The following is a 22,832-nucleotide window of genomic DNA, read 5'->3' as shown; positions in this document are numbered from 1 at the left end:
CAAAGCAGAGATAAGACCAAAGGAAGCAGGATGATTTGGCTACACCTTTACGAGTAACGATTTAGTCACAGCGCTCATTAACGTATGTAGCTAATTACACATTACGCATGGAACTCACCCAACGTCTGCCTCGTACCATCGCACATGGAATTCTATTCACCTCGGTGATTTGGATCAAAGGTAATTGTTGCGAGGAACTCGCACGTGGTGATATAATTCCAGAAACCACATTGGCAAAGGGTTGCGATACATGTCGCTTACTCCTTTCAAGAAAGTCATAAATCAAAAAACTTGACTTTTCAGGAGAACGTTTTTAAAGTTTAAAAATATAATACAATGTATTAAAATAAATATCAAGCCACTTATTGAACTTTTTACTGTGCAACAGATCTTTTTAGGTAAAACCTGAAGGTTTTTTCTCCTTTTGAAAAATATTTAGAATATTTAAAAAAAACCATTTAACAATACCTTTTCTTAAAAATGCAAAAAAAACACTTTCTGCCCTGTAGCGGGTAAATGTTAGGTTAAAAAGATGCCAATTTTTCTGGGATATAGTATATTTTCTGGGTATTCCGATAACATGCACAGTTGAAAATTGACAATTTTTGATTTATGACGTTCTTGAAAGGAGTGAGCGATGTATTCATGACACTCTCCTTATCATTCATCGTTCACTTTGTGTAATACCACTTTAATTCAATTAAAGTAGTATTACACAAAGTAACCGATGTATGATAACGAGAGTATTATATTCTCTCAAAATCTTACCCTTATCCGCACCTAAGGGTGCATAGGGCACTGCATCGTATTGACACAGTAATATCTTGATTGGATACTTACATGAAGGCAAGGTGATTATTCCTGCGCTTCAGGGACCAGTCCAGGGTAATATTAAATGAATATATGAGTGTAAAATCACTAATATTTATATTTGCCCCAGCCCTGGGAATCGAACCCGTGACCTCCAGCACGGTAGCTAAATGCGCTAACTATTACACCACAGAGGCGGACATTATTATTAGGCGGAGTATTATATTACCATACCACAATGTTAACAAAGCTTTTAATAGACAAAATACATGTATTCTTGATTCCTTTAGCATTCTAGGAGACATATTGAACGCATGTACATAAACCAACTGAAACTTATTATTTCTATACTAAAATAACATCCGCCTCCGTAATGTAATGGTTAGCACGGTCGGCTAACGTTCTGGAGGTCCCGGGTTCAATTTTCAGGGGGGGAGGTCAAAAAAATATAACTGATTTTTTCACTCCAATATTTATTCAATATTACCCTGGACTGGTACCTGAAGCGGAGGGCTGATTACCTTTCCTTCATGTGTTAACAATCAAATAACACTGTGATTACATGATGCAGTGCCCTATGCACCATATACACCATGGGTGCGAATAAGGGTTTGAAGAAGAAGAAAATAACACGATTTATATGAAACACGTTGATATATTAGTTTTTGACATCTCAAAACAGATGAAGAAGAATATGGAAGTCTGGGTATTTACAGGGCTTTCGACCACATGGGCTGGTTTAAGTAACCACTTTACACACTTGTGACATACATGTAACATTGTGTACATATAGTTAAGAACCTAACAAAGATATTGGTATATAATATTTATATAAAAATATTAAATATGTAATTCCTTCTTTTTTTGGCTTTGAAATAAGGCCGGCGCAGAAGGTAAAAATACCCTTCTCGTCCTTAAGCATCAATCGACCGAACAGGAAGGAACTTTTCCCGTCCTTAGTGTGTTAATAAAAAAAATGTTTATGAGAAATGTGTTTGGATTGTAAGTAATAGATAATATTACCATATGTACATTGTTTAGAACTAAATATTTTCTTATGCTTTAAACAAATTTAATTTTTCAGTCCGCAACCATTATCAATGCAGCATTTAAACGGCAGATAGTGAACGTATCCACTCATAGAAAAGTGTTTGTTAGTTAATCACTTGCACCTTTTTATCAGGCAGTATGTCAATTTAGGCTAATGGACTAAAAATATAACACGGTAAACAATTTCCTTATCATTGTGTCAACAGCTTAATTTCAATTACTCCAACGCTGTTAAAATTTACTTGGGATTATACAATGTATTTTTACAACGGTCAAAAAAATATGTTACGAATACGACCATGACAATCTATAAAAATGGAAGGGAAATTGAAGGGAACAGAGTGAAAGTAATAACATTTCACTAGTATTAATGTCCACGTATATATATGGTAAGCACGTAGAACTCGGGATACCGACTGATTGTGGTTTTAATCAAAATAAATATTTTGAAACACTTAACGATTTGAAAAAAGGGAAATTTTCTGAAGTATTATTTTTAAGATTACAAAAAATATGGAACAAACAGCTCTTATCACATTAAAGATATCGAATTAAAATTTATATATGGGGGATTTCAATTCGGCTAGGTTAACTGAACAGGCTTCACACATTATCTACCAAAAGCTGACTAATCGGCTTTTGGTATTTAATATAAGAAAAATCATAATAATCAAATGATTGGTACAGAAATTATGAATGTATTTGTTAATTGCTTGTATTTTTTGCTATTTGTACAAATTTGCCTGATTTTTAAGGTAGGTCTTTCAAAAATTTGTTGGTAAATAAAGTGTCAAGCCAACAGTGGATATATTTTCATGGATCTCTAGCCAAATGAAGCAAAGTGCGTACCTTTTCTTTGTATGATGACGCGCAGCAGTGGTCGCGCGGTGTGCAACGCCCTGCCGAGGTTGTCGTCATTGTTGATGGGCAGCAGGTCCCCGTCCTTGGGGTCCGTGTAGGAGACCAGGAAGGCGGTGTCCTTGAGGCGGTGCAGGCGCTCCACCATCGCGCGGAACTCCTCATACTTGGACGACGTAGAGCGGTTCACCGAGAAGCGACGGAACTCGGCGTCAAACTGCCAAAAGAACATAGTTCAATGAACATTTTCAGTTGACTTTTTCTCCAGCTCCTTCTTGATCAACAAAGCTATTTAAAAATCAACCATTTTTTTTTCTTAAAGGAATAACCCACAAAGCCTTTACTTTTAAAGTACATAGGGTAAAGACCCCGGTTATTGTACCTTTAAGAAAATTACTTATCATGTCATATCATATCATGTACATTTTATTTTCTTCGTAACGATCAATGATTTATATTTTAGACTATTTTTCTGAGATTCATCACCCTCAATGCCAAGTTAGGATTTCACATTACAATATGAATAAAATACTGAATACTTCAATGCAACAGGAATTAATTTTTTACCATAAATTTTAATTTTAATTTTCACTTTCAATTTAATACACATTACAAACTTAAAATTTAAAGTGTATACATTAAAATCGAAAATATGCAAGAATACTATTGCTAAAGGTGTAGAAGAATACAGCTTTGGAAAACTCCTTCAGACACATGGAACAGATCAATATCCAATGAGATATTGTTCAACGTAGCGGTAGCTCTTCCTACAGGCATAACCATCGGCAGGTTGGTCCTGTGTATAGGAATGTGAAACAATCTATGCCGACGCTGTCTTAGGTAACTATCGGGAACATACAGACCAATGCTCCGGATAATTTCAGGATTATCGATCATACCGCGCAACAATCGATAAAAATGCGTAATCAAAATAAACTTTATAAAACTAACTAACTAACTAACTAACCATCACGCCGCTTCCCCATAGGGGTAGGCAGAGAGAATCGAACGCCACACCACTCTGTCTTTGCAAACATTCTTTGCCTCTTCTACATTCATGCATCTCCTCATACATACCCGACGATTATTACGACTCCTGACCCGGCCGCTTTCAAGTATTTGACATACCTGATTGTGCCAAGTTTTCCTCGGTCGTCCTCTGCTTCTTTTTCCAACTACATTCGCCTCATAAATTTGTTTAACCGTTCTTTCTTCACTCATACGCTCCACATGTCCAAACCATCTCAACACACCTTTCTTAATTTTATCGATAATGCTTACCTCAGCCTTACATTCTTTCCTTATTTCATCATTCGAACATCTATCAAACATCGTTTTGCCACACATTCGTCTGAGCGATCGCATTTCGACTGCATTCAGCCTGCTTTCATCCTTCTTTTGCCAACTCCATGCTTCGCTTCCATACATAAGGGTTGGAACCAGAACTCCATTGCGTACTGCCAGTTTAGCTTCCGCTGATAGATTTTTATTTGCTAAAACTGATTTTAGTGCACCATTCACTCTGTTCCCAGAATTCACTCTCCTTTCTATGTCTTTATCAATCTTTCCATCCCTAGAAAACATACTACCCAAATATATGAAATCATCTACCTGTTCCAAAATCTCCCCATTTACCAATATTTCACACTCAGATCTACATTCATCTCTTTCAAAAACCATGATTTTGGTTTTATATATATATATATATATTTATAAATTATATATATAAACATTATATATATATTTATAAATTGGGTATTCTTATTAACGAAATTATCAAATTAAATATGAGCAGTAGCATATCTTTCTTCCTTGCCTTTAGTCAGTGTTCAATTGAATACAAGAAATAAAGAGATTATTTTAAAATAAAATTAAAATAGCAGTGAATATTCTATAATAATTATGTACATATATCTGAGTTAATTTACAGTAAAAAGTTAGGTACCTAGTGTAGATAATTTTAACTACACTTCTAGAATTTAATTGTCAGTTTGCGGTCCCGTGGTTAGTGTCGCGGCCTCTTGGGTCAGGGTTTCTGGGTTCGAACCCACTCTGCTACAATTTGAATACCTATTGTTAATAATGAGCTGCTTAGGCTAACTGAAATAGTATGAAATTGAAGTTTTTTTTGTAATTAATAAACACAGATATTTCTCTTTTTTTCAATAAAAATATAGTAACAGTTCAAACTACTGTACTTTTTTTAATTTTACAAAATGTACGTACCCAAAATTCATAAGAAAAGCATATTACACTAACTTATTACTGAATAAAAACAAAAAATATATTTAAAAAAATTATTTAAAAAAATTCTAGCCTTATGAAATCGGTTGTCATCAGTATTATTAGGAAGTTTATTTATCAATACCTTGCAATAAAATTGTAACAAATTCTTGCAAGGCGACACAGTTGACACTCAAAGAAAGACGAAATTTATATATTTTTTAAAGTAGATATCATTTTGCTAAGAAATAAAATTGAAATAATTTTATATATATATAAATAAATATGTAGTAAATTTATTTCTACTGAAATTTAAGGTTCTTACAGATGAATCATGGAATTTAGTTCCGAGAATCTCAAGTCTAGCGTAATTCCGATTTAGTCGGATGAAAATTCCTCGAATTCCGGATGCAAGGCCATAAAAATAAATTATACTCGGTAATAAACTAAAATAAACCAAATCGTTCTTAATTCATAAGATGTGAATCCGTGCTGTGTCCGATCGTGCTTAATTACTTGACAGATAAGAGATCGCAAAAAGAGAAATTTCTTCGCCCAATTTAGCTGTGAGATTGTCTCGGCGTGCTTTCACATCGCGGTGATAATAATATCAATCTTTCGAGGCGACACAATATTTTATATAAAACTTTTATAAGTTTTAGTAACAATTTGAAATCTCCCAACTGTTGATATGTCGCAGCGAGGAATTTACATACTTTGACAAATCGAACAATGTTATCAAAACAAGGAAGAGGAAGTATATTTACTGCAAGATATACAATGATTTCAGTAATAATCTTTAGTTATACGCATTAATGACTCATTTATTGCGTTAATTTCAATCACGGGTGTAACAAAGTTTCAAGTATTTGACGGCCAAACCTTGCTTTTCACCTCGACGCATTGGCTGTCAATCCTTGCAGCAATTTTATTCTTCGACATTTCGAACACATTTAATACACAGCACTACCACTATCACTACACTTCACAAAATAAATCATTCGAGCATTATTAACTAATTGTACAAACTTAAAAAACAACGGAAAACGAATAAAAACACTAAAACCATCGACGGAACTCCATCACACAACAGTCAGAAATGAGTGTGTGACGTCACATACGTGCACCTGCCTCAACAGCCGAGGAATCGCCAGATAAATGAATCATTTTATATTGTTGTCTTCGTCTAACGCATGTATTTGCCTTCCACAGCGAAACGACGTGTGTTGTGTTCTTTCTGATCAAAATGCAGGTATTTGAACAATCACCGACGGACGTTATCGTTTAGTTTTTAGTGTTACCAACAGTCGAAATAAATTATGGTAACTTTATAAATAGTTCAAATTAAATTTATCATTGAGAAATTTCTCCGCAAGTTTCAACGTAATCCGGTAACCGGGATCAAACCGACTTTGAAGTTGACCGTTTAACCGTTGATAAGCTCTTGGCTTATTTGGACTTGGAAAAAATTCTAATATCACATTTTGTTTGTTTAGGAATCAATATCCGTTCATATGTTTACTCGTTTGGAATATCTATGTAAAATATAACTTATTACAAAATAGCAATTGACGGCGAGTCAATGGTAATACAATCGAAAATTTGAAGTAAAAATATCATCTCATGACTCAATTTATTTTGAAACATTTATGTTTAAAAAAAATACTTCCCATTTTTGGAAAAGAACTTTATCTGTTTCTATTGATAACAGATAAACAATGTTTATTGTTTATCAATAATGAGAATGACACAATAGCAAGATATAATAAGATAGATAAAGTTAATATGGTAAAAAATAAGTAATTTATATTCATGAACTGTGAACCAGTCCACGAAAAATTAACCACTGAAGGTTGGCATCCTTCTTGGTGCTACATTAGAACCAGTCATTTTTGTCTTATGCTGTGTTTGCTTTCTACATTTTGTTGTAATCTAATGAGCATTCCTTCCTTTTTTCTCTGATAAAATACCCAAAGTAGCTATTTGCGTTTTAACGCAAATAGCTACTGAAAAGGCTTTAGCCTTTTTCAGTATTTTTCTTTCTTCTTTTCTTCACTGTCTTTAAATAATTTATTTTTATCAATTCATATTAAAATATTTTCTTTTCAAATGGCTCAATCTTCTTTGAATGAGCTTGTGAGATTTTGAGTAAGTTTTAAACATTGTATGCCATAGTAATTATACCTATATATTATCTGACAATTCTCATTTGTAGATTGAGGCAAGTTTGCTAGGGATTGTCATGCTAGTGATTTCATGCATCTGTAAGAAATAGTTTCTCCCCATTTCTATCCGGAGTTTGATCGCCAGGGAATGGTCCCACTGGTCATTAAGTGTTAGCTTAAACTTGATAAATATTTCTTTTAAATGTATACTCTATACATTTATTGTACCACGTTTGCCCCTCCACCAATTCTACAAAAAGTTTGTCAAGCTGCCGAATACTGTATCATGAAAATAATTTCATGGCAATACTTAAATGTATTGCCATACTCCGAAAAGTGATAACCTTGTTATAATGATTGCCAGGTGTAAAATTCTTCAAATTCGAACAACCATAAAATATTGTGTAAAATGAATATCATGGTTGCTAAGCAACGAATAATACACAATGTGTTTTATTCACAATTAAGTGAAAATAAATTTAAACTAATCCGTGAGAAGGTTTCACAAAACCAGTCAAAATGAAAGATCCAAATGTTAAGAATACAATAATATTCAATTCTTCGAAAAATGAAATGTTCAAACTTAATGAAAATTATAAAATTTTGCACAGGAAACTAAAAGGGTCCTGGAAAGTTACAATGTAAGTTACTAAAGAACTTTTAGAAGAAGTTTTTAAGAATATAAAGCAATCCCATGCAGAATTTAATACCTGCTACGCAATATTGATATTTTTTTAACTCAATTTGCTTTCGAGAGGGTTAAATATTCAATGGGTATATAAAATATATCTTTGATTTCTGAAACAACCGTTTTTCTTCTTCATGAGCCCTCTGTCTTCCACTGCTGGATATAGGCCTCTTCTCCTTCTTTCCATTTCTTCCGGTCGGTTGCTACTTGCAGCCAGTTTTTACCCCCCACAGCGACTATGTCGTCGTACCATCTCTTTTGGGGTCTTCCGACACATCTTTGGTTCTCCCAAAGTCTCCCTTGTTGAATTCCTGGGGTCCATCTTATGGGGTCCTGTCTTGCAATATATAATCTACATTGCGACATATAATACGAGAATTCTAAAGGTGGGGACTGACCAGAACATTTCGTCGTAACGTAACATTCACAGCGAGCATCCGAACATCGGATGGAGTACTCGGAACGAGCTCAGCTCGCTGTACTGACTATACGAATGCTCGCATCGTAACATGTTACGTTACAACGAAATGCTCCGGTCAGTCCCCACCTTAAGACTAGAAACAAGCCTATTGATAATATTTTATGTTGTTTTTACGTAGCAATCGCGATGAGCTCACTGCACCTATATTAGAAGACGCTCGGGTACTGGTCATACCGACTCCCCAGGACGTATTCACCGATGCAGAGCTGACATGCCTCAAGAAGTTTGTGGCGGATGGCGGCGCTGTCCTGGTAACTCTCACTGATGGCGGAGAAGAAAACAACAACACTAATATCAATTTCTTTCTTGAAGAGTATGGTGTGGTCATAAATAACGGTACCTACTGATTAAAATTATCATCATGTAAAAAAGAGGAATTCAGTATATTAACACACTCAGCACGGGGGTTTTTTAACGTCTGCGGAGCGCTGGCGAAGGCATTCGATAATTGTGAACATATAGTTAAGACCTTAACAAAGAGATTGATATATAATATTCATATATATATTTTAAAAAGGAAAAACCCGCAAAGCGTCTATTTTAGATAGGATACTAAGGATAGGGAAGGTTAATGTGAAAAATACATCACATACACCCAGACCAATTGAAAATAAATCTTTCTTGAATTCATTTTGCAATTGGCGGGAATCGAACCCGCAACACCAGTTTTGCAGTCATGCGTCTACCCAACAACGCCACAGTGCCTGTCTGTATTAAAAAACTTCTTTTCTGCCTTTGAAATGAGGCTGGCGCAGAAAGTAAAAATACCCTTCCCGTCCTTAAGCATCAATCGAACAGGTAGAAATACTTTTTCCGTCCTTAATGTGTTCAGGGAGGAAATCAGTACAAAAACTTTTAGGTCTAAAAGCATTCAATCTGGTCCCAGGTTTGAATTCTACAAAAGGCTGTTATTTTTTCAGTGTAAAAATAATAATAATTCCACATTGATGTAATGAATTCCCCTCTTAATAATATTTACAAACAAAAAAAAACTGACATTATCCTAATAAAATTTTACTGTTATCCATTTTCCAGAGAGATATATCTGAATTAGTCAACTCTATAGTACCTATTTAATATTAGACCTTGATTTATGACCTCAATGGCCTTAAAAACCTCTGCGGTACCTTATTTTACATAAGCTTGTACGAGTACAAGGTAGCAACCCTGAGTGTCTTAACCATACCTTTTCATCTTCCTGATTAATATTATCTAATATTCCTCCTTCACTTAACCTACGTCATCTTTATTACAATATATTGTATCCCTAGACCCTAGAATCTGAAGTGCAGGACTGATCACACACTTATTTCACATCGCGTTGATCAGACATAGTGCCCTATACACCACTAGTTGCAGACAGGGCCACTGATATATATTTCTTTAGAAGTATATAATTTAAAATTCTCTTATTTCTCCCTCTTCAACAAAAAGGTCCAAACATAAGTAACTGTGAAGTTGTCAAATTGAAATACATATTCATGAATGTCATGTGATAATGTTTTGAATATTAAAAGCATTAACTTTGTGGATCATATTGATATATTATTTCGAGAAATAAAAATACTTTGTGTTTTGATGTCACATTTTTATTAACCAACTAGTTTCGGCAATAACCTGTTGTCCTCTTCAGGGTTTAATTTATGACTATGTGATAAATTCATAAAGAGAAACGTGTAGAAACTGGGGGTTTCAAAACGTTTACATGTTTAATTTTTAAGGTCTATTTTTTTAGATTGTGCGGTGAGAGTAAAATACAATAAATATTTTCATCCGAAGCAATGCCTCGTCACAAATGGAATCATCAATCGTTCTATTGTGAAAGCAATCAAGAAACTAACTTCATATCGATCTGATGTTAATGAATACAGGTTGGTCTCGTGAATTAAACCTTTACATATTGATTTCATAATGTAGTAAGAAGAAATCAATGATTGTCTACACATTTTTATTAACAGACATTTTTCCTTGTTAGATTATATAAAGCAATACATATAAGAGTAAAATTACTATCAGAAAAAAATCTAAATATAACACCTATATTTGATATCAGCCAATAAATTGAGTGCAAATTCAAAATGTACAGTTGTGTCTAATGGGTAACTCTTACTTTTTCATTGTGGAATGGTATTTGTTCCTTTTTTTTGTTTATATTCCTTTTTTAGCTTAATTTTTTTACATACAACTGTCATGAAGCTAGAAATACGCTAATATCCAATCAAATGTCTACACTGATTGGCGTAATTAGCTATAAATTACCGAATCCAAACACTGCATTTTGTAATGACAAAAAATTATTGTTATTTGATTTCACTCATTTATAATGTATTGACTTACTTTTTGAATATGGATTTCTTCTAAAAAACCAAACAAAAAATATCTAAATTGACCAATATAAATTTTGTTATTGATGAAAAAATGTTATTGATTATTTTAGTGATGAGGAGTCTCCGAGTTTTGTATATCCTTACGGAGCCACCTTGAATGTAAAGAAGCCCTCGACTGTCATTCTATCCAGTGGGGAAATGGCATATCCTGTCAAAAGGCCACTGGCATCATTTTGCACTACAGAAAAAAATGGTAATTATGTCAAATATAATCATAAATTTCACACATCCGCCTCTGTAGTGTGATGGTTGGCCAGGTTGGTCATTCTTCTAACCTTTATCCATGCCCAATGGTGCTTAGGTAATTTTGATTGTTAAATGCATGAAGGAAAGGTGATCAGCCCTATACTTCAGGTATAAGTCCAGGGTAGTATTTAGTTTGCGGGAAACGCTTAAAAGCGTCTTTTACATACTGTTGGTAGAGAGTGTCAGACGCTTATAAGCGTTCTATTTGCTTACTTCTGGTAGAGCGCGAGAGACCCCAAAAAAATTGAACAGATCAGAATTGGGTTTGCGGTTATTTGTATTAGGTTACTTGTGATAGTATATACCCTAAATAATATACTAATCAAGGTTGGCATTGATGAAAAAAATGCCCGATAATAAAGTATTTAATCAAAATTAGATTGAAATATCACTTATATTTATTTTGAACAGCATAGTATTCAAATGTGCTACTACACTATAGAGTTGGACCAAATATGCTGATTAAGTGCTTTTTAAACACTTCTGATACACTTTCCCATCACTAAATGCCCTACTTCCATTCACTGTTTCCTATCACATTTAAATGTCTCAATTTTGTCAAAAGATATACAGATGTACTGTTTTTGAGATATAAATGTAACTATTTTTTTTTTCAGGTAAGCTAGTTGTGTTTGGATCAGGTCACTTCTTTGAAGACCAGTACATAGAACAGGAATGTAATGACCACATGAGGGAGATAGTGTTTGGTTTCCTCACTTCAACACTAGAGATACAGCTACACCCTGTGGATGCTGATGATCCTGATGTGAGTACCATTTACAATACAACATTGTCATCTCCGTTTTATTCCTCATTACTGAGGGTTGTGACTCTTGTCGAAGCAATGACTCTTCTCCAGTTATCCCTTGACTGCGCTGCATGTAGCACTCCAACCACCACCCCTTGCCTGCTGCTGCCTTAACTTGATCGGTTCATGGTGTGGGGATCTTCCTCTCCCTCTCTCCTCCTCCAGGCTGCCGATCATAACCAGTTTTTCCAGGTAATCCTCATTGCCACATGCAATGTGTCAAAAGAATTAAATAATCCGTCATGTACAGACATTGGCCAGCCAAGCCATCCAAGTGTAATTCCTGACGTATGGTATATTATGTGTGAGTTAACTACCAGGCGGTTGGACCGGAAGTGGTCACCGATTGCCTGATTTCCTCATGGACAAGCTTAAAAAACTAGCCATAGATATGGGTATAGTCTTAGATATATTCTTCTTGGCTCAATCCCAACTTATTGTCTTTGTAAACTGTTGGGGTCAGCTCTCCTCGTCCTCAGGTTGTAGGTCTTTCTATCATATACGATGTCGCTTAGGGCATGCTTTTGAATTATATTATCTTTCTGTAGCATCCATGAATTTTTTGGTCTTCCTCTAGATGTCTCTAGAGGAAGATCCATCTAGTTTACAATATGTTCAGGTTCTCTACACCCTATCTGCCCATACCATCTCAATTGACTTTCCTCTAACCTTACTATTGATGTCAATTACACCCAGGCTACCACAAATGCGTGAACTATTCATTTTATCTCTAAGGGACGCCCCAGCTGACCATCTTAGCATTTGCATTTTATCATTTTGTAGTTGCCTAGAGTAAGTGTTATACATCGTCCAGCATTCGGAGCCGTAGAAGAGTGCGGGTCTGACAATTGTTGGGTAGACTTTTTCCTCAAGCTTAGCTGACTTTTTTGGCCATATCTAAGACCAGGTGTTTTTATTCACTTCCCTTCACAACAGTAATGAACATTTTGCAGATAAACCCATACCGGACTCTCCCTGACACTGTGTTCATGTCGGAGATTCTGCGTCCCAGCCTGGCCGTGAGTGATATCGGCGGTGATCTGGGAGATCTGCACAACAAATCCAAGAATGCCGACTTCACCGGAATGTTTGACATGCATCTCTTCTCCTTTAATTACAATAATGGTGATCAGAACATTATTTAACTTAATTGGTTAATGTAAAGAAACTAGAAAGTCTCAAATATGTACATATTCACAAAAATATGTATACATTGACATAATGATTCATTTTTCAAGAAATATTTGTTGTAAATATAATAAAATATTGACAGGCGCAAATGTATTACTAGAAAAAGTGCTGAGTTTTTTACAATATTTTTTAATTATTTGTGAAAATGCAACCAATTTTTTTCATTAAGACTATAATTTTTTTTTAGTATCTGAAGCGATTGAATTGTATAAAATTATGGGGATAAAACACGAACCACTCAAATTGATAACTCCACAGTTTGAAACACCCCTTCCACCTCTTCAAGTAGCCGTAAGTATAAGATAAATATGATTAATACATATGAAAAGAAATTAAAACATTTTTATCATCTTTAAGCCTTAACATTTGGTCTCTGATGACCTCTACATGTTAGTTAAATAGCTTAAAAATGTAATCAGTCTATATTCTGAACCAGTTATTAGTTGTAAATGAAAACACTTGTTTTTTACCATTAGTTTCGGAAGTTATATTTACAAAGTTATATCGGAGTTATATTTATTTTTACGACTAGTTTTAGAAGCTACAGATCCTTCCATCTTCGGGTCTGAATATGAACTGTGTTTATGACAAGTGTTTTCATTTACAATTTCATCATGTCTTACCACAAAGCGAATGCCGAAACAATAAATAATACATAATTAAAATATAACTTTGTTTTAAAATCACTTACTAAATTTTTTAATTAAAACTTAATTATAATGTCTACCGGTTTCGGGATTAGGATATTGACCTGCCCGTTTATCTTATATAACACTGAGCTTTCACCGAGTAATTCCAAGCACTAATTTGAATGCTTGATTTTAGGTGTTCCCTCCGAGTTTCAGCGACCTGCCCCCTCCGCCGCTTGAACTGCTGGACCTGGACGAAGCCTTCAGCTCAGAGCGAGCGAGACTGGCCCAGCTGACCAACAGCTGTCTCGTGCCGAGTAGCCAGAACAGCACCAGCAGCAGTTCTGCGCAGGCGGAGTTGGACTTCCTGGTGAGGGAGAGTGCGAGGGCGCTCGGGGTGGAGATACAGGGCTCGGGCTCTGAAGGAGCTAAGCAGCTACTTAACACTATAGGGAAGACTATTGCCAGATTCAAGATGACAGGGAGTAAAGATTAATAGAAAGTAAAATAAGATCTGTCAACACAATCAAACTTCTGTAAATCCGATTTCCTATAGCGACTCACACTGTGCAGTCACGGCAGTAGACACCTACGATTTGGATTATTTGAATAATAAAACTTTTCAACCATCTTGAGTGATTATTGTTTAATAATATGTATTCTTTCAAAATGAAAATGGTCTTAAGGAATATTCATAGCACAATTTCCTAAAAGAAAACAATCACCATTGTTTTAATATTTAATGTAATTTATAAATCACTCCCGACTTTGAAACTAGCTTGGCAGGTTTGATTCTCAGTCTTTGAAAAAATAATTGATGTAAATTGATGAAAATAATGATATTTTTTATTTTTTTATTTTTCTGGGTGTTCAACAACCAATTACACTTTTACTATTCAATCACAGAAAAGGTTCTAAAATCTAGAATTTACAGGTTATACCTTTTGAAAAGATGCATCCTTTATGCATTATTTTAACACATCGCTCACTCCTTTCAAGAACGTCATAAATCAAAAATCGTCAATTTTAAGTTCTGCATGTTTTCGGAATGCCCAGAAATTGTACTATATCCCAGCAAAAGCGGCATATTTTTAACTTGATATTTACCCGCTACAGGGCAGAAAGTGTTGTTTTTGCATTTTGAAGAAAAGGTTTCGTTCAATTATTTTTTTAAATATACTTAATATTTTTTAAATGGAGAAATAACCTTCAGGTTTTACATAAAAAGATCAGTTGCACAGTAAAAAGTTCAATAATTGGCTTGATATTAATTTTTAATACATTGTATTATATTTTTTAACTTTAAAAACGTTCTCCTGAAAATCAAGTTTTTTGATTTATGACGTTCTTGATAGGAGTGAGCGACAAGTAAATATTGTGCAATTAGTTTGTTTTAAAGTTTTGTTTGGCCAGGATTTTTTCAATCTATCCTGGAGAATTGTGAGTCCAATTGCATATATTATCGAGTATATTATTGTAAATGTATTAAAAATAAAACTATATTGGTTGAATTAATAAATAAAATTATTTTTTATGTGTATAAATAAATAAGTAATATAGAAATAAATAATATTTGTAAGAAAACTATTGTGATAATTTTTATGCACGTCATTGAATAAAGTGTTAATTATAAATGCGTTTTTGATTTTTTTATAATTTTATTAAACAATAAGGCAATTGTGACATTTTTTTAAAATCCCTATATAAATGGTCAAATTAAGCGATCATATTTTTAACATAAAACCTTCCTATATATAAATATTAATTTACAGGTAGTTTTAGTTGTTTATGTAAACTGAATGAGAATATGGTTGGACTGAAAAAAAAACAATTATGTCAAGTTTACATCATTTATGTAAATTTTACAGAAGTGAAGAAAATGTATAAAAAATATTACTTCTTTTACTTCTGTAAAATTAATATTTTCTCGCTAGCTGTTTTATGATCCAACCCGCCTTCTAAGTATATATTTAAGATTAGTTTATTGATTTTAATTGCAGATTAATACTTTTAGAATTTATAGTTTTCCCTGCGTTTAAATTATCCTCTTTAAATTAATATTAAAGAATACAGAAAAAAAACATTAAAGCCATAATAAGGTTAGGTACTTAACTGCAAAAGTGCTCCCAATTCAAAAAACTAAATTTGAAAAAGGCAAAAACAAACATCTAATTTTCATTATAATTTTAGTACGGGGCCATGTTTTCGACATATTAAGAGTATGGCCTTCAGTATGCTTAATTTTAGTGATTTAAAAAAATTAAAATTATATCACATTCACTATCATTGCATATTAAACTTCAACATTCAACACACTTATTACATAATTTAATATAAATAACATACATAAGTTGCAAGTAAGTATTTGCACATAAAGCCTGAAATTATTTCCAAAAATCTTATTTGTTTTACTAATGAAATCTTAGCCATCTCAATTGTTACATTCTTATTAATTAATTTAAATGTCCCATTTGTCTTAAAAATAAATTGGCTGGTCATCTTGAAAAATAAATTAAGTTATTTTTTCCTTGTTAAAAGTTGCATATTTTTGGTAAACAAATATCGAGTTTAAAAAAAAATTGCATCTTTCATTCACATATTCCTTAATTTAATAAAAGCTTTTTTTTAATTAGAAATAATTGTATTATTACTATTACTATGGCTATCCGATGTCTCGCCACTCAGCATCATCCGATACTTTGAAGGATTCAATAATGGAGTCATCGTTAAGCACAGGATAAATTACGTCAATAGATATTATGAGCAACACATGACATATCGCTCACTCCTTTCAACAACGTCATATATCAAAAATCATCAATTTTCAGTTGTTCATGTTTTCAGAATGCCCAGAAAATGTACTATATCCAAGCAAAAGCGGCATATTTTTAACTTAATATTTACTCGCTACAAGGCAGAAAGTGTTGTTTTTGCATTTTGAAGAAAAGGTATTGTTTAATTATTTTTCTAAATATACTAAATATTTTTCAAATGGAGAAAAAACATTCAGGTTTTACCTAAAAAGATCTGTTGCACAGTAAAAAGTTCAATAAGTGGCTTGATATTTATTTTTAATACATTTCATTATATTTTTAAACTTTATAAACGATCTCCTGAAATATCAAGTTTTTTGGTATATATGACGTTATTGAAAGGAGTGAGCGATATTTATTCCATTTTCGTACTATATCAAGATGCGGTGGAGTGGTCTGGAATCTAAAAACTCTTAACTCAAGAGTCTGCGATGCAAACCATGAGATCACAACCTGATGCACTGAATCACTAACGCTTGTATTTCAAACATTACCTAGTATTTATATATTAATATAATTATAAAAAGCTAGAATTTTCAACTCTCGAGTTTTGGTAAATAAAAGTAATTTATTTCTATAAAAATCTAAACCATCAGATTATAATGATTATTGTATTATTATTAATGATTGTATGTTTATGTCTCCAACTTCATGAGAAACTTTTGTCAACTTCTCCGTGAAGAATATCACATTACATTGATAATATCTCCCAATAGTAGTGATCCCGGGTTGTCATTCCGGACTATAATCTTCATGTTTGATTCAATATGTCTCGAACCTGGACAGTCAACCACTCGACTCCCTGCTGTAGGCCATCTCCGGTTAAAGCATTGGATGCACAAATGTGCCATGGCTTATCTGTAATCCTTTCTAATCCCAGTCCTATAAACATATTATGAAACACAAATATCACACAAGGAATTCAAATCGATTTTATTTTTCTAGATGCATAAACCTTAACTAAATGATTATCTGTTGGTACAAGATAAATAATAGAGAAAAAAATTAAATATAAACCAAACTAAAGACGGAATTCCTTGAATTTCTTTCTGAATTGCTCCAAATTGAACCTTTTATGTCAGTTTAAACTGTTATTAAGTTATAGAATCAGTTTTTGAGGTAAAGCATGGCGCTAAATCACAGATATGAAAAGTTGATATGATCAAATAATATCAAATAGTTTGCATGAATCTTCATGGATGCAATTATACTTGACATTACTAGTTTTTGAGTTTTGAGTTCACACATGCAAATGTGTGAGATGCTTCTACCTATATGTATATTTCCTTCAGTAACAACAAAGTATGTGATAAGGATGACTACTAATCAATTTGAGAGGTAAACAACTTCTGCGGAACGTATAGCAGTATATGTAATAGTATTTATGACCTGCGGCTATTTTCACGCTTGATAAGGCATCCGGACAGTCCATCTTATTGGCAAAGAACAATATTGGTATTCTCCGACCATGTATATCCGGGTGTTGCAGCAAGAGATCCAGTTCATCCTTTACCACAACTGGAATTAATGTAAAAATCAGTATATTACTACAATTCTTGATAATGCCCTGACTCACATAATGTGACTCCAGTCTTTGTACTTCACTGTGTCAACTCTTAATCTTGTAAATCCAATGGATCAATAGTAATTAGTATATGTAAGTAAAGGTTCCCTTACCAAGTCTAAGACGATCACTAGAGTCAATGACAAATATGATGGCATTAGCGTCGCGGTAGTGGTGCTCCCACAAGGAGCGGTGTCTCCCGTGACCTGACATGTCCCAAGCTGTAAAACCCACCCCACCATCTGAAGCAAATAGTTTGATAAAGACACGTCATAACTATCTACATAACTACAGCCTGAACTTTGCAGTCCAATAGGGTGACACAGATATATCATTATAATAAAGTGAACACAATCGTCATATTTTTCACTGTCCTTTATCTGCACTCAATGGTGGGTGATATGATTGAAAGTTAGAGCTTGGTGATAAATGTAACATATTAGCATGTTCTTATCAAGCAGAAATTGCATTTTTTAAAACACCCTAAACACAGTTTACAAATACAGTAAACCCCCCTACAACGTTGACATAGGTACCCCTTTATCTTAGGGAATTTTATATGGGGTTAATGTTTTAAATTGTATTTTTACATTTTAACTAGCGGAAATGACTAATGAGTCATTTAAAATTGAAATATAATTTTTAAACATTAACTTCCCTGTAACATCCACTCTGATAATGCGGTACCTATCCCACCCAGCATTAAAGGGGGTTTACTGTACATGATTAATTTATTGAAGGAATATTATCAATATGTATATTGCAACTCACTTTGAAATTTCTCAACATTGAATCCGACCGTAGGTGTGGTATGCTGCAGTCTCCTTTCTTCTGGTTTGAAGCGTTCTACTAGCGTTGATTTTCCACTGTTGTTCAATCCAATTACGAGGACCCGTGCCTCCTTCTTCTTCAGCCCCAACCAGCCAGTTAGTCGATCAAACAAACCCATTGTTAATAGTAATTTCAATTGGCTATACTTATTCTTACATCTATCTCTTCTGAGAAGGAATCTAATTTATTATTTCCATCTGTAAAAAAACATGAAATAAAATGGGGGGGAAAAGAAAAAAGTCAATAAAGACTTAGTTTTTTGAAATTTAGTACCTACAAATTCACTCACAAATCACCAGTACTAAGCTTTATTATTTTTTTACAAAATACCGGATAAAAACTTTCACCTAAATTAATGATACAGTGTAAAAATACTATAATTTGACAAAATAGGCGCCACTGAAATCACTAGAAACATTATAAGTAGTTTTGAGATTTTATTTCTCATAAATTATATAATACGCACTAAAAATAACCACAGTTTCATGTTGCTAGTCTGTGTTATAAATAAAAATTCAATATTATTCAATCAATTACCATAATACAAACCTTTTTCATGCAACCTAAAAGATTTTCATATATTGAAAGATTGATTTATGAAATGAATTGCAATGAACCAATATTACACACTATGTTTAAAATATGTTTCCATTTTGCTATCCTCAAATTCGTGCAATTTTTTAAATTCTATTAATTGATCAATAAACTCAATGAAATGGCAAATGTCCGGATACTTCAAAATCATATTGCAGGATGTCTGCCACATTTGTTTTGTCTATTAAATTCTGGTTGCTATGGAAACACTTCTCTAGAACTACAAACTGATTGCCTATTATGTATTTGCTCAGTGGACGCTAAATCATATTTAATGGACGATTTATTATAGTTATAATATAAATGGTTTTATGTGTATAGGACCTCTATTTTTGCTTTAATGGACATTTAATATTTCTATGGAAAAACCATACATATACGGTAACCAATACTGATACAAACTAGCATATAACAATTGACTATTGCCGATTATTACATGCTAGTTATAAGTTATAATTAACATGAAAAATAATAGGTATAAAGAATTTAAAAAATAACAATTTTCCTTGCCTCATTACGTACATGTACCATGTGTAAAAACAATCAACCACTGAGTGTGATAAAATTGTGAAAAAAGTTCAATTGTGTTTGAAAAATATCAATCCTTTTTTTTAATCGTACCACTTAGCTTGCAAATAGCATTACTAACATTATTAATCTGTGATTTTGAATGAGTAAAAATGTAAAATTAATAGGTTAATAAAAGGTAAATTTTAGGTAAATAAAGAGACCATGAAAATACTTTGCACTATGGGTAGATTTTCCATACAGTGTGGGACACAGTGTGATGTATGAAAAAAAATTATTAATATTTAGTTATATTTCAATTATTTAATGCATAAATTTACACTTAAATGTATATTTTATGAACCTAAAAATAGCATTTTATCTGACAATAGAATGCCAAACTCGATAATAGCATCGCTATACGTACGGTTATTTTGTAAAGATCTTTGCACGCCCTTTCAAATAATTTGCTTTTGCATACTGCACTATAGAAGCTGCGAGGCAGCATTATTTATTACATTTTATAGTTTTGTCATTACATTATAGGTTCTTTTGCGGCGTATTTTTGGCTACTTAGTTACTTATCTAGTTCTCATGGAGGACTATTACTTGCACAGTAGATGGTCTCTCTCCATCCGGAACAAACCTGTGATTACTTTTTTTTTATTTGTTTGGGAATTATACAGCTTGTACATAAAAAATAGTTAGATTGACAATGATAAAAGCCAATGAAATAATTCCACATAAATGTTATGAATACCGTTGAATATTACCGGAGAAAAAAGAGAAGAGATGGTGGGTGTGTGTGTCTTCAGGGGTTACGGGAAAGAGAGTAACATTTCTGATGGCATCGCTCCATCTTGTTGAGGCACTTCTTCCAATCAACTTTATTCTACCATATCGCTCTCTCCTTTCAACAACGTCACAAGTCAAAAAACTCGATTTTTTAGGAGATTGTTTTTAAAGTGTAAAAATATAATACAATGTATTAAAAATAAATATCAAGCCACTTATTGTACTTTTTACTGTGCAACAGATCTTTTTAGGTAAAACCTGAATGTTTTTTCTCCATTTGAAAAATATTAATTATATTTATAAAATAAATAAAAAATACCTTTTCTTCAAAATGCAAAAACAACACTTTCTGCCCTGTAGCGGGTAAATATTAAGTTAAAAATATGCCTCTTTTACTGGGATATAGTACATTTTCTGGGCATTCCGAAAACATGCACAACTGAAAATGGACGATTTTTGAAATATGACGTTCTTGAAAGGAGTGAGCGATATCTGTTACTATAATTGTGTCACCTACTTTCAAAATCCACCAGATCCATGCGAGTCGATTTTTCAAAACGTGCAAAATTTTCCGGGTAGCATTTATGTTTAAAAGATTTGTCTATCTTTAGACAAAATATTATGAAATAGAGAATTTAAAAATTTTTTTAGATTTCTTTCAGTACTTAAAAAAAAAAAAAACACGAGACACAAACCGATAACGACGTCATCTTAATTTTTGACCTATCCCCTCTCTCTGATTGGCCGATATGGGTCAGAAGGCAAGTTCCATGAATATAGCGGAATTTGAAATACAATGCTGTTTTTAAGTATTTTTTAGCAGAGTTTTCAAGTATATAAATATTTTAAACAATAAATAAAACCTACAATCGGCATTCCAATAGAGTATTTATTTTAAAATCTAATAAAATTGGATCTGGCGGATATCGAAAGTAGGTGACACAATTTAAATCTATTTTTTTCTATGCTTTATATTGATTTGACATTATTACAGCATTAAATCAAAATTGCTCCATTTTATTATTAAAAAATAAATGGTAAGAAAAATAAAACTGCAAAATATTATGTATGTGATTTATTTTTATATTTAAAATAGTTTTCCTTAATTGACATTCCGTACAATATTCTTATAAGGCACTTGAAAATATATGTGTAAACATCTTTCAAAAAGCAATTAGATATAATATCATAAACAAATTTATTTATGAAAATTGTAGAAATATTAAAAAAATCTCATATTTATTTAAAGTTATCATTTTGTCGATGTTTTTTCATATCGCTTGAAAAAAAAGACAATCATTTGTGTTTTTATTATAATATACACAAAAATATTAAAATTTCATATTTTTGTAGGCCTAAATGGCTTATTATTAAAAATAGATCAAATTGTGGTTAGAACCCAGAAACTCTGACTAAGAGTCGCAACAATAACTATAGAACCACAACTCGACATTCACATAAATAGTTATATCTTTCTTCCTCTTTTTATCCACACCAAATTCCGGATAGGGCACCGTATTTCATTAATTGATCACTCACTAGCTAACAAATTAACTACTTAACAAGAAACATTTATATTTTGCGTCAGATATTGACAATAATATTTTTTATCAATTTTACAAAAAATACAAATTTATATAGATAGAAATTATCACAGCAAGAGGATTGAACATACAAAATAAGCATGTACATAGAAAAAAGGCACAACAGTATATAATACAAATAAATTGTCCCTAATTGGCAGAATGCTTCAAGTCAAAATATTTTCAGATATTAAATTTTTAGGTGAAAAATTTGACAGTTAATTCAAATTTTCCATAAATATTCAGTCATCACACATAATTATGTGACCGTTAAAGGGCCTCAAAGTTATTACGCTCCTCCAGATAGTAAGAACATGTGAAGTAATATTTATTTTATTTAATAAAAAAAACAAAATAAGCTAAAATTACAATTCAAAATAAATATACATAACTTTTGACAGCCCTTCTTCATCCGCACCCCAATGGTGCATCATATAAACGGAGTGTTATCTTAATCGTTAACACATGAAGGAAAGGTGATCAGCTCTCCGCTTCAGGTCCAGGGTAATATTGAATAAATATTAGAGTGAAAAAATCCTTTATTTTTATTTGGCCCACCCTGGGAATCCAACCCAGGACCTCCAGAACGGTAGCCTAGCCTGTTAGCCA

General features: G+C 32.8%; 3 protein-coding genes across 3 annotated transcripts in view; 1 reads left to right on the top strand and 2 right to left on the bottom strand.

Annotated features, from left to right (window-relative positions):
* The window catches only part of LOC148306658 (partitioning defective protein 6-like), a 33,822-nt gene extending 27,767 nt beyond the window's left edge, over positions 1-6,055 (bottom strand). The window contains exons 1-2 of the mRNA XM_088264583.1: positions 5,824-6,055; positions 2,710-2,935 (exon numbers count right to left, since the gene is read on the bottom strand). Of these exons, the coding sequence (XP_088120709.1) occupies positions 2,710-2,935; positions 5,824-5,883 (286 nt within the window). The 5' untranslated portion in view covers positions 5,884-6,055. The remainder of the gene's footprint in view (positions 1-2,709; positions 2,936-5,823) is intronic.
* Positions 6,056-7,539: 1,484 nt separating this feature from the next.
* Positions 7,540-15,138, top strand: LOC148306657 (intraflagellar transport protein 52 homolog). Its single transcript, XM_088264582.1, has 8 exons — positions 7,540-7,747; positions 8,394-8,611; positions 10,011-10,146; positions 10,713-10,855; positions 11,526-11,674; positions 12,670-12,841; positions 13,095-13,198; positions 13,733-15,138. Exons 1-8 carry the CDS (start codon positions 7,626-7,628, stop codon positions 14,030-14,032), a joined length of 1,344 nt encoding a protein of 447 aa, XP_088120708.1. The 5' UTR covers positions 7,540-7,625; the 3' UTR covers positions 14,033-15,138.
* An 869-nt stretch (positions 15,139-16,007) lies between these two features.
* LOC148306656 (ADP-ribosylation factor-like protein 6) lies at positions 16,008-19,498 on the bottom strand. Its single transcript, XM_088264584.1, has 5 exons — positions 19,294-19,498; positions 18,685-18,941; positions 18,027-18,155; positions 17,739-17,867; positions 16,008-17,231 (listed from the first exon to the last, which is right to left on the bottom strand). Exons 2-5 carry the CDS (start codon positions 18,860-18,862, stop codon positions 17,101-17,103), a joined length of 567 nt encoding a protein of 188 aa, XP_088120710.1. The 5' UTR covers positions 18,863-18,941; positions 19,294-19,498; the 3' UTR covers positions 16,008-17,100.
* Positions 19,499-22,832: the final 3,334 nt, after the last annotated feature.

Source organism: Brachycentrus maculatus, unplaced genomic scaffold (assembly GCF_059751285.1).
Source record: "Brachycentrus maculatus isolate JH-2025_06_01 unplaced genomic scaffold, ASM5975128v1 h1tg000234l, whole genome shotgun sequence".
In the NCBI taxonomy this organism is placed as follows: Eukaryota; Metazoa; Arthropoda; class Insecta; order Trichoptera; family Brachycentridae; genus Brachycentrus; species Brachycentrus maculatus.
Note: the sequence above shows the minus strand (reverse complement) of the source record. Positions and strands in the feature narration are given on the sequence as shown.

Coding starts and splice junctions, on each gene's coding strand:
- LOC148306657 (XM_088264582.1), top strand. CDS start 7,626: ATGAAAGATCCAAATGTTAAGAATACAATAATATTCAATTCTTCGAAA. Junction 10,856..11,525: donor TTGCACTACAGAAAAAAATG/GTAATTATGTCA, acceptor TTTTTTTTTCAG/GTAAGCTAGTTGTGTTTGGA. Junction 13,199..13,732: donor TTCCACCTCTTCAAGTAGCC/GTAAGTATAAGA, acceptor GCTTGATTTTAG/GTGTTCCCTCCGAGTTTCAG.
- LOC148306656 (XM_088264584.1), bottom strand. CDS start 18,862: ATGGGTTTGTTTGATCGACTAACTGGCTGGTTGGGGCTGAAGAAGAAG. Junction 17,868..18,026: donor TAGTGATCGTCTTAGACTTG/GTAAGGGAACCT, acceptor CATTAATTCCAG/TTGTGGTAAAGGATGAACTG. Junction 17,232..17,738: donor AAGCGTGAAAATAGCCGCAG/GTCATAAATACT, acceptor ATATGTTTATAG/GACTGGGATTAGAAAGGATT.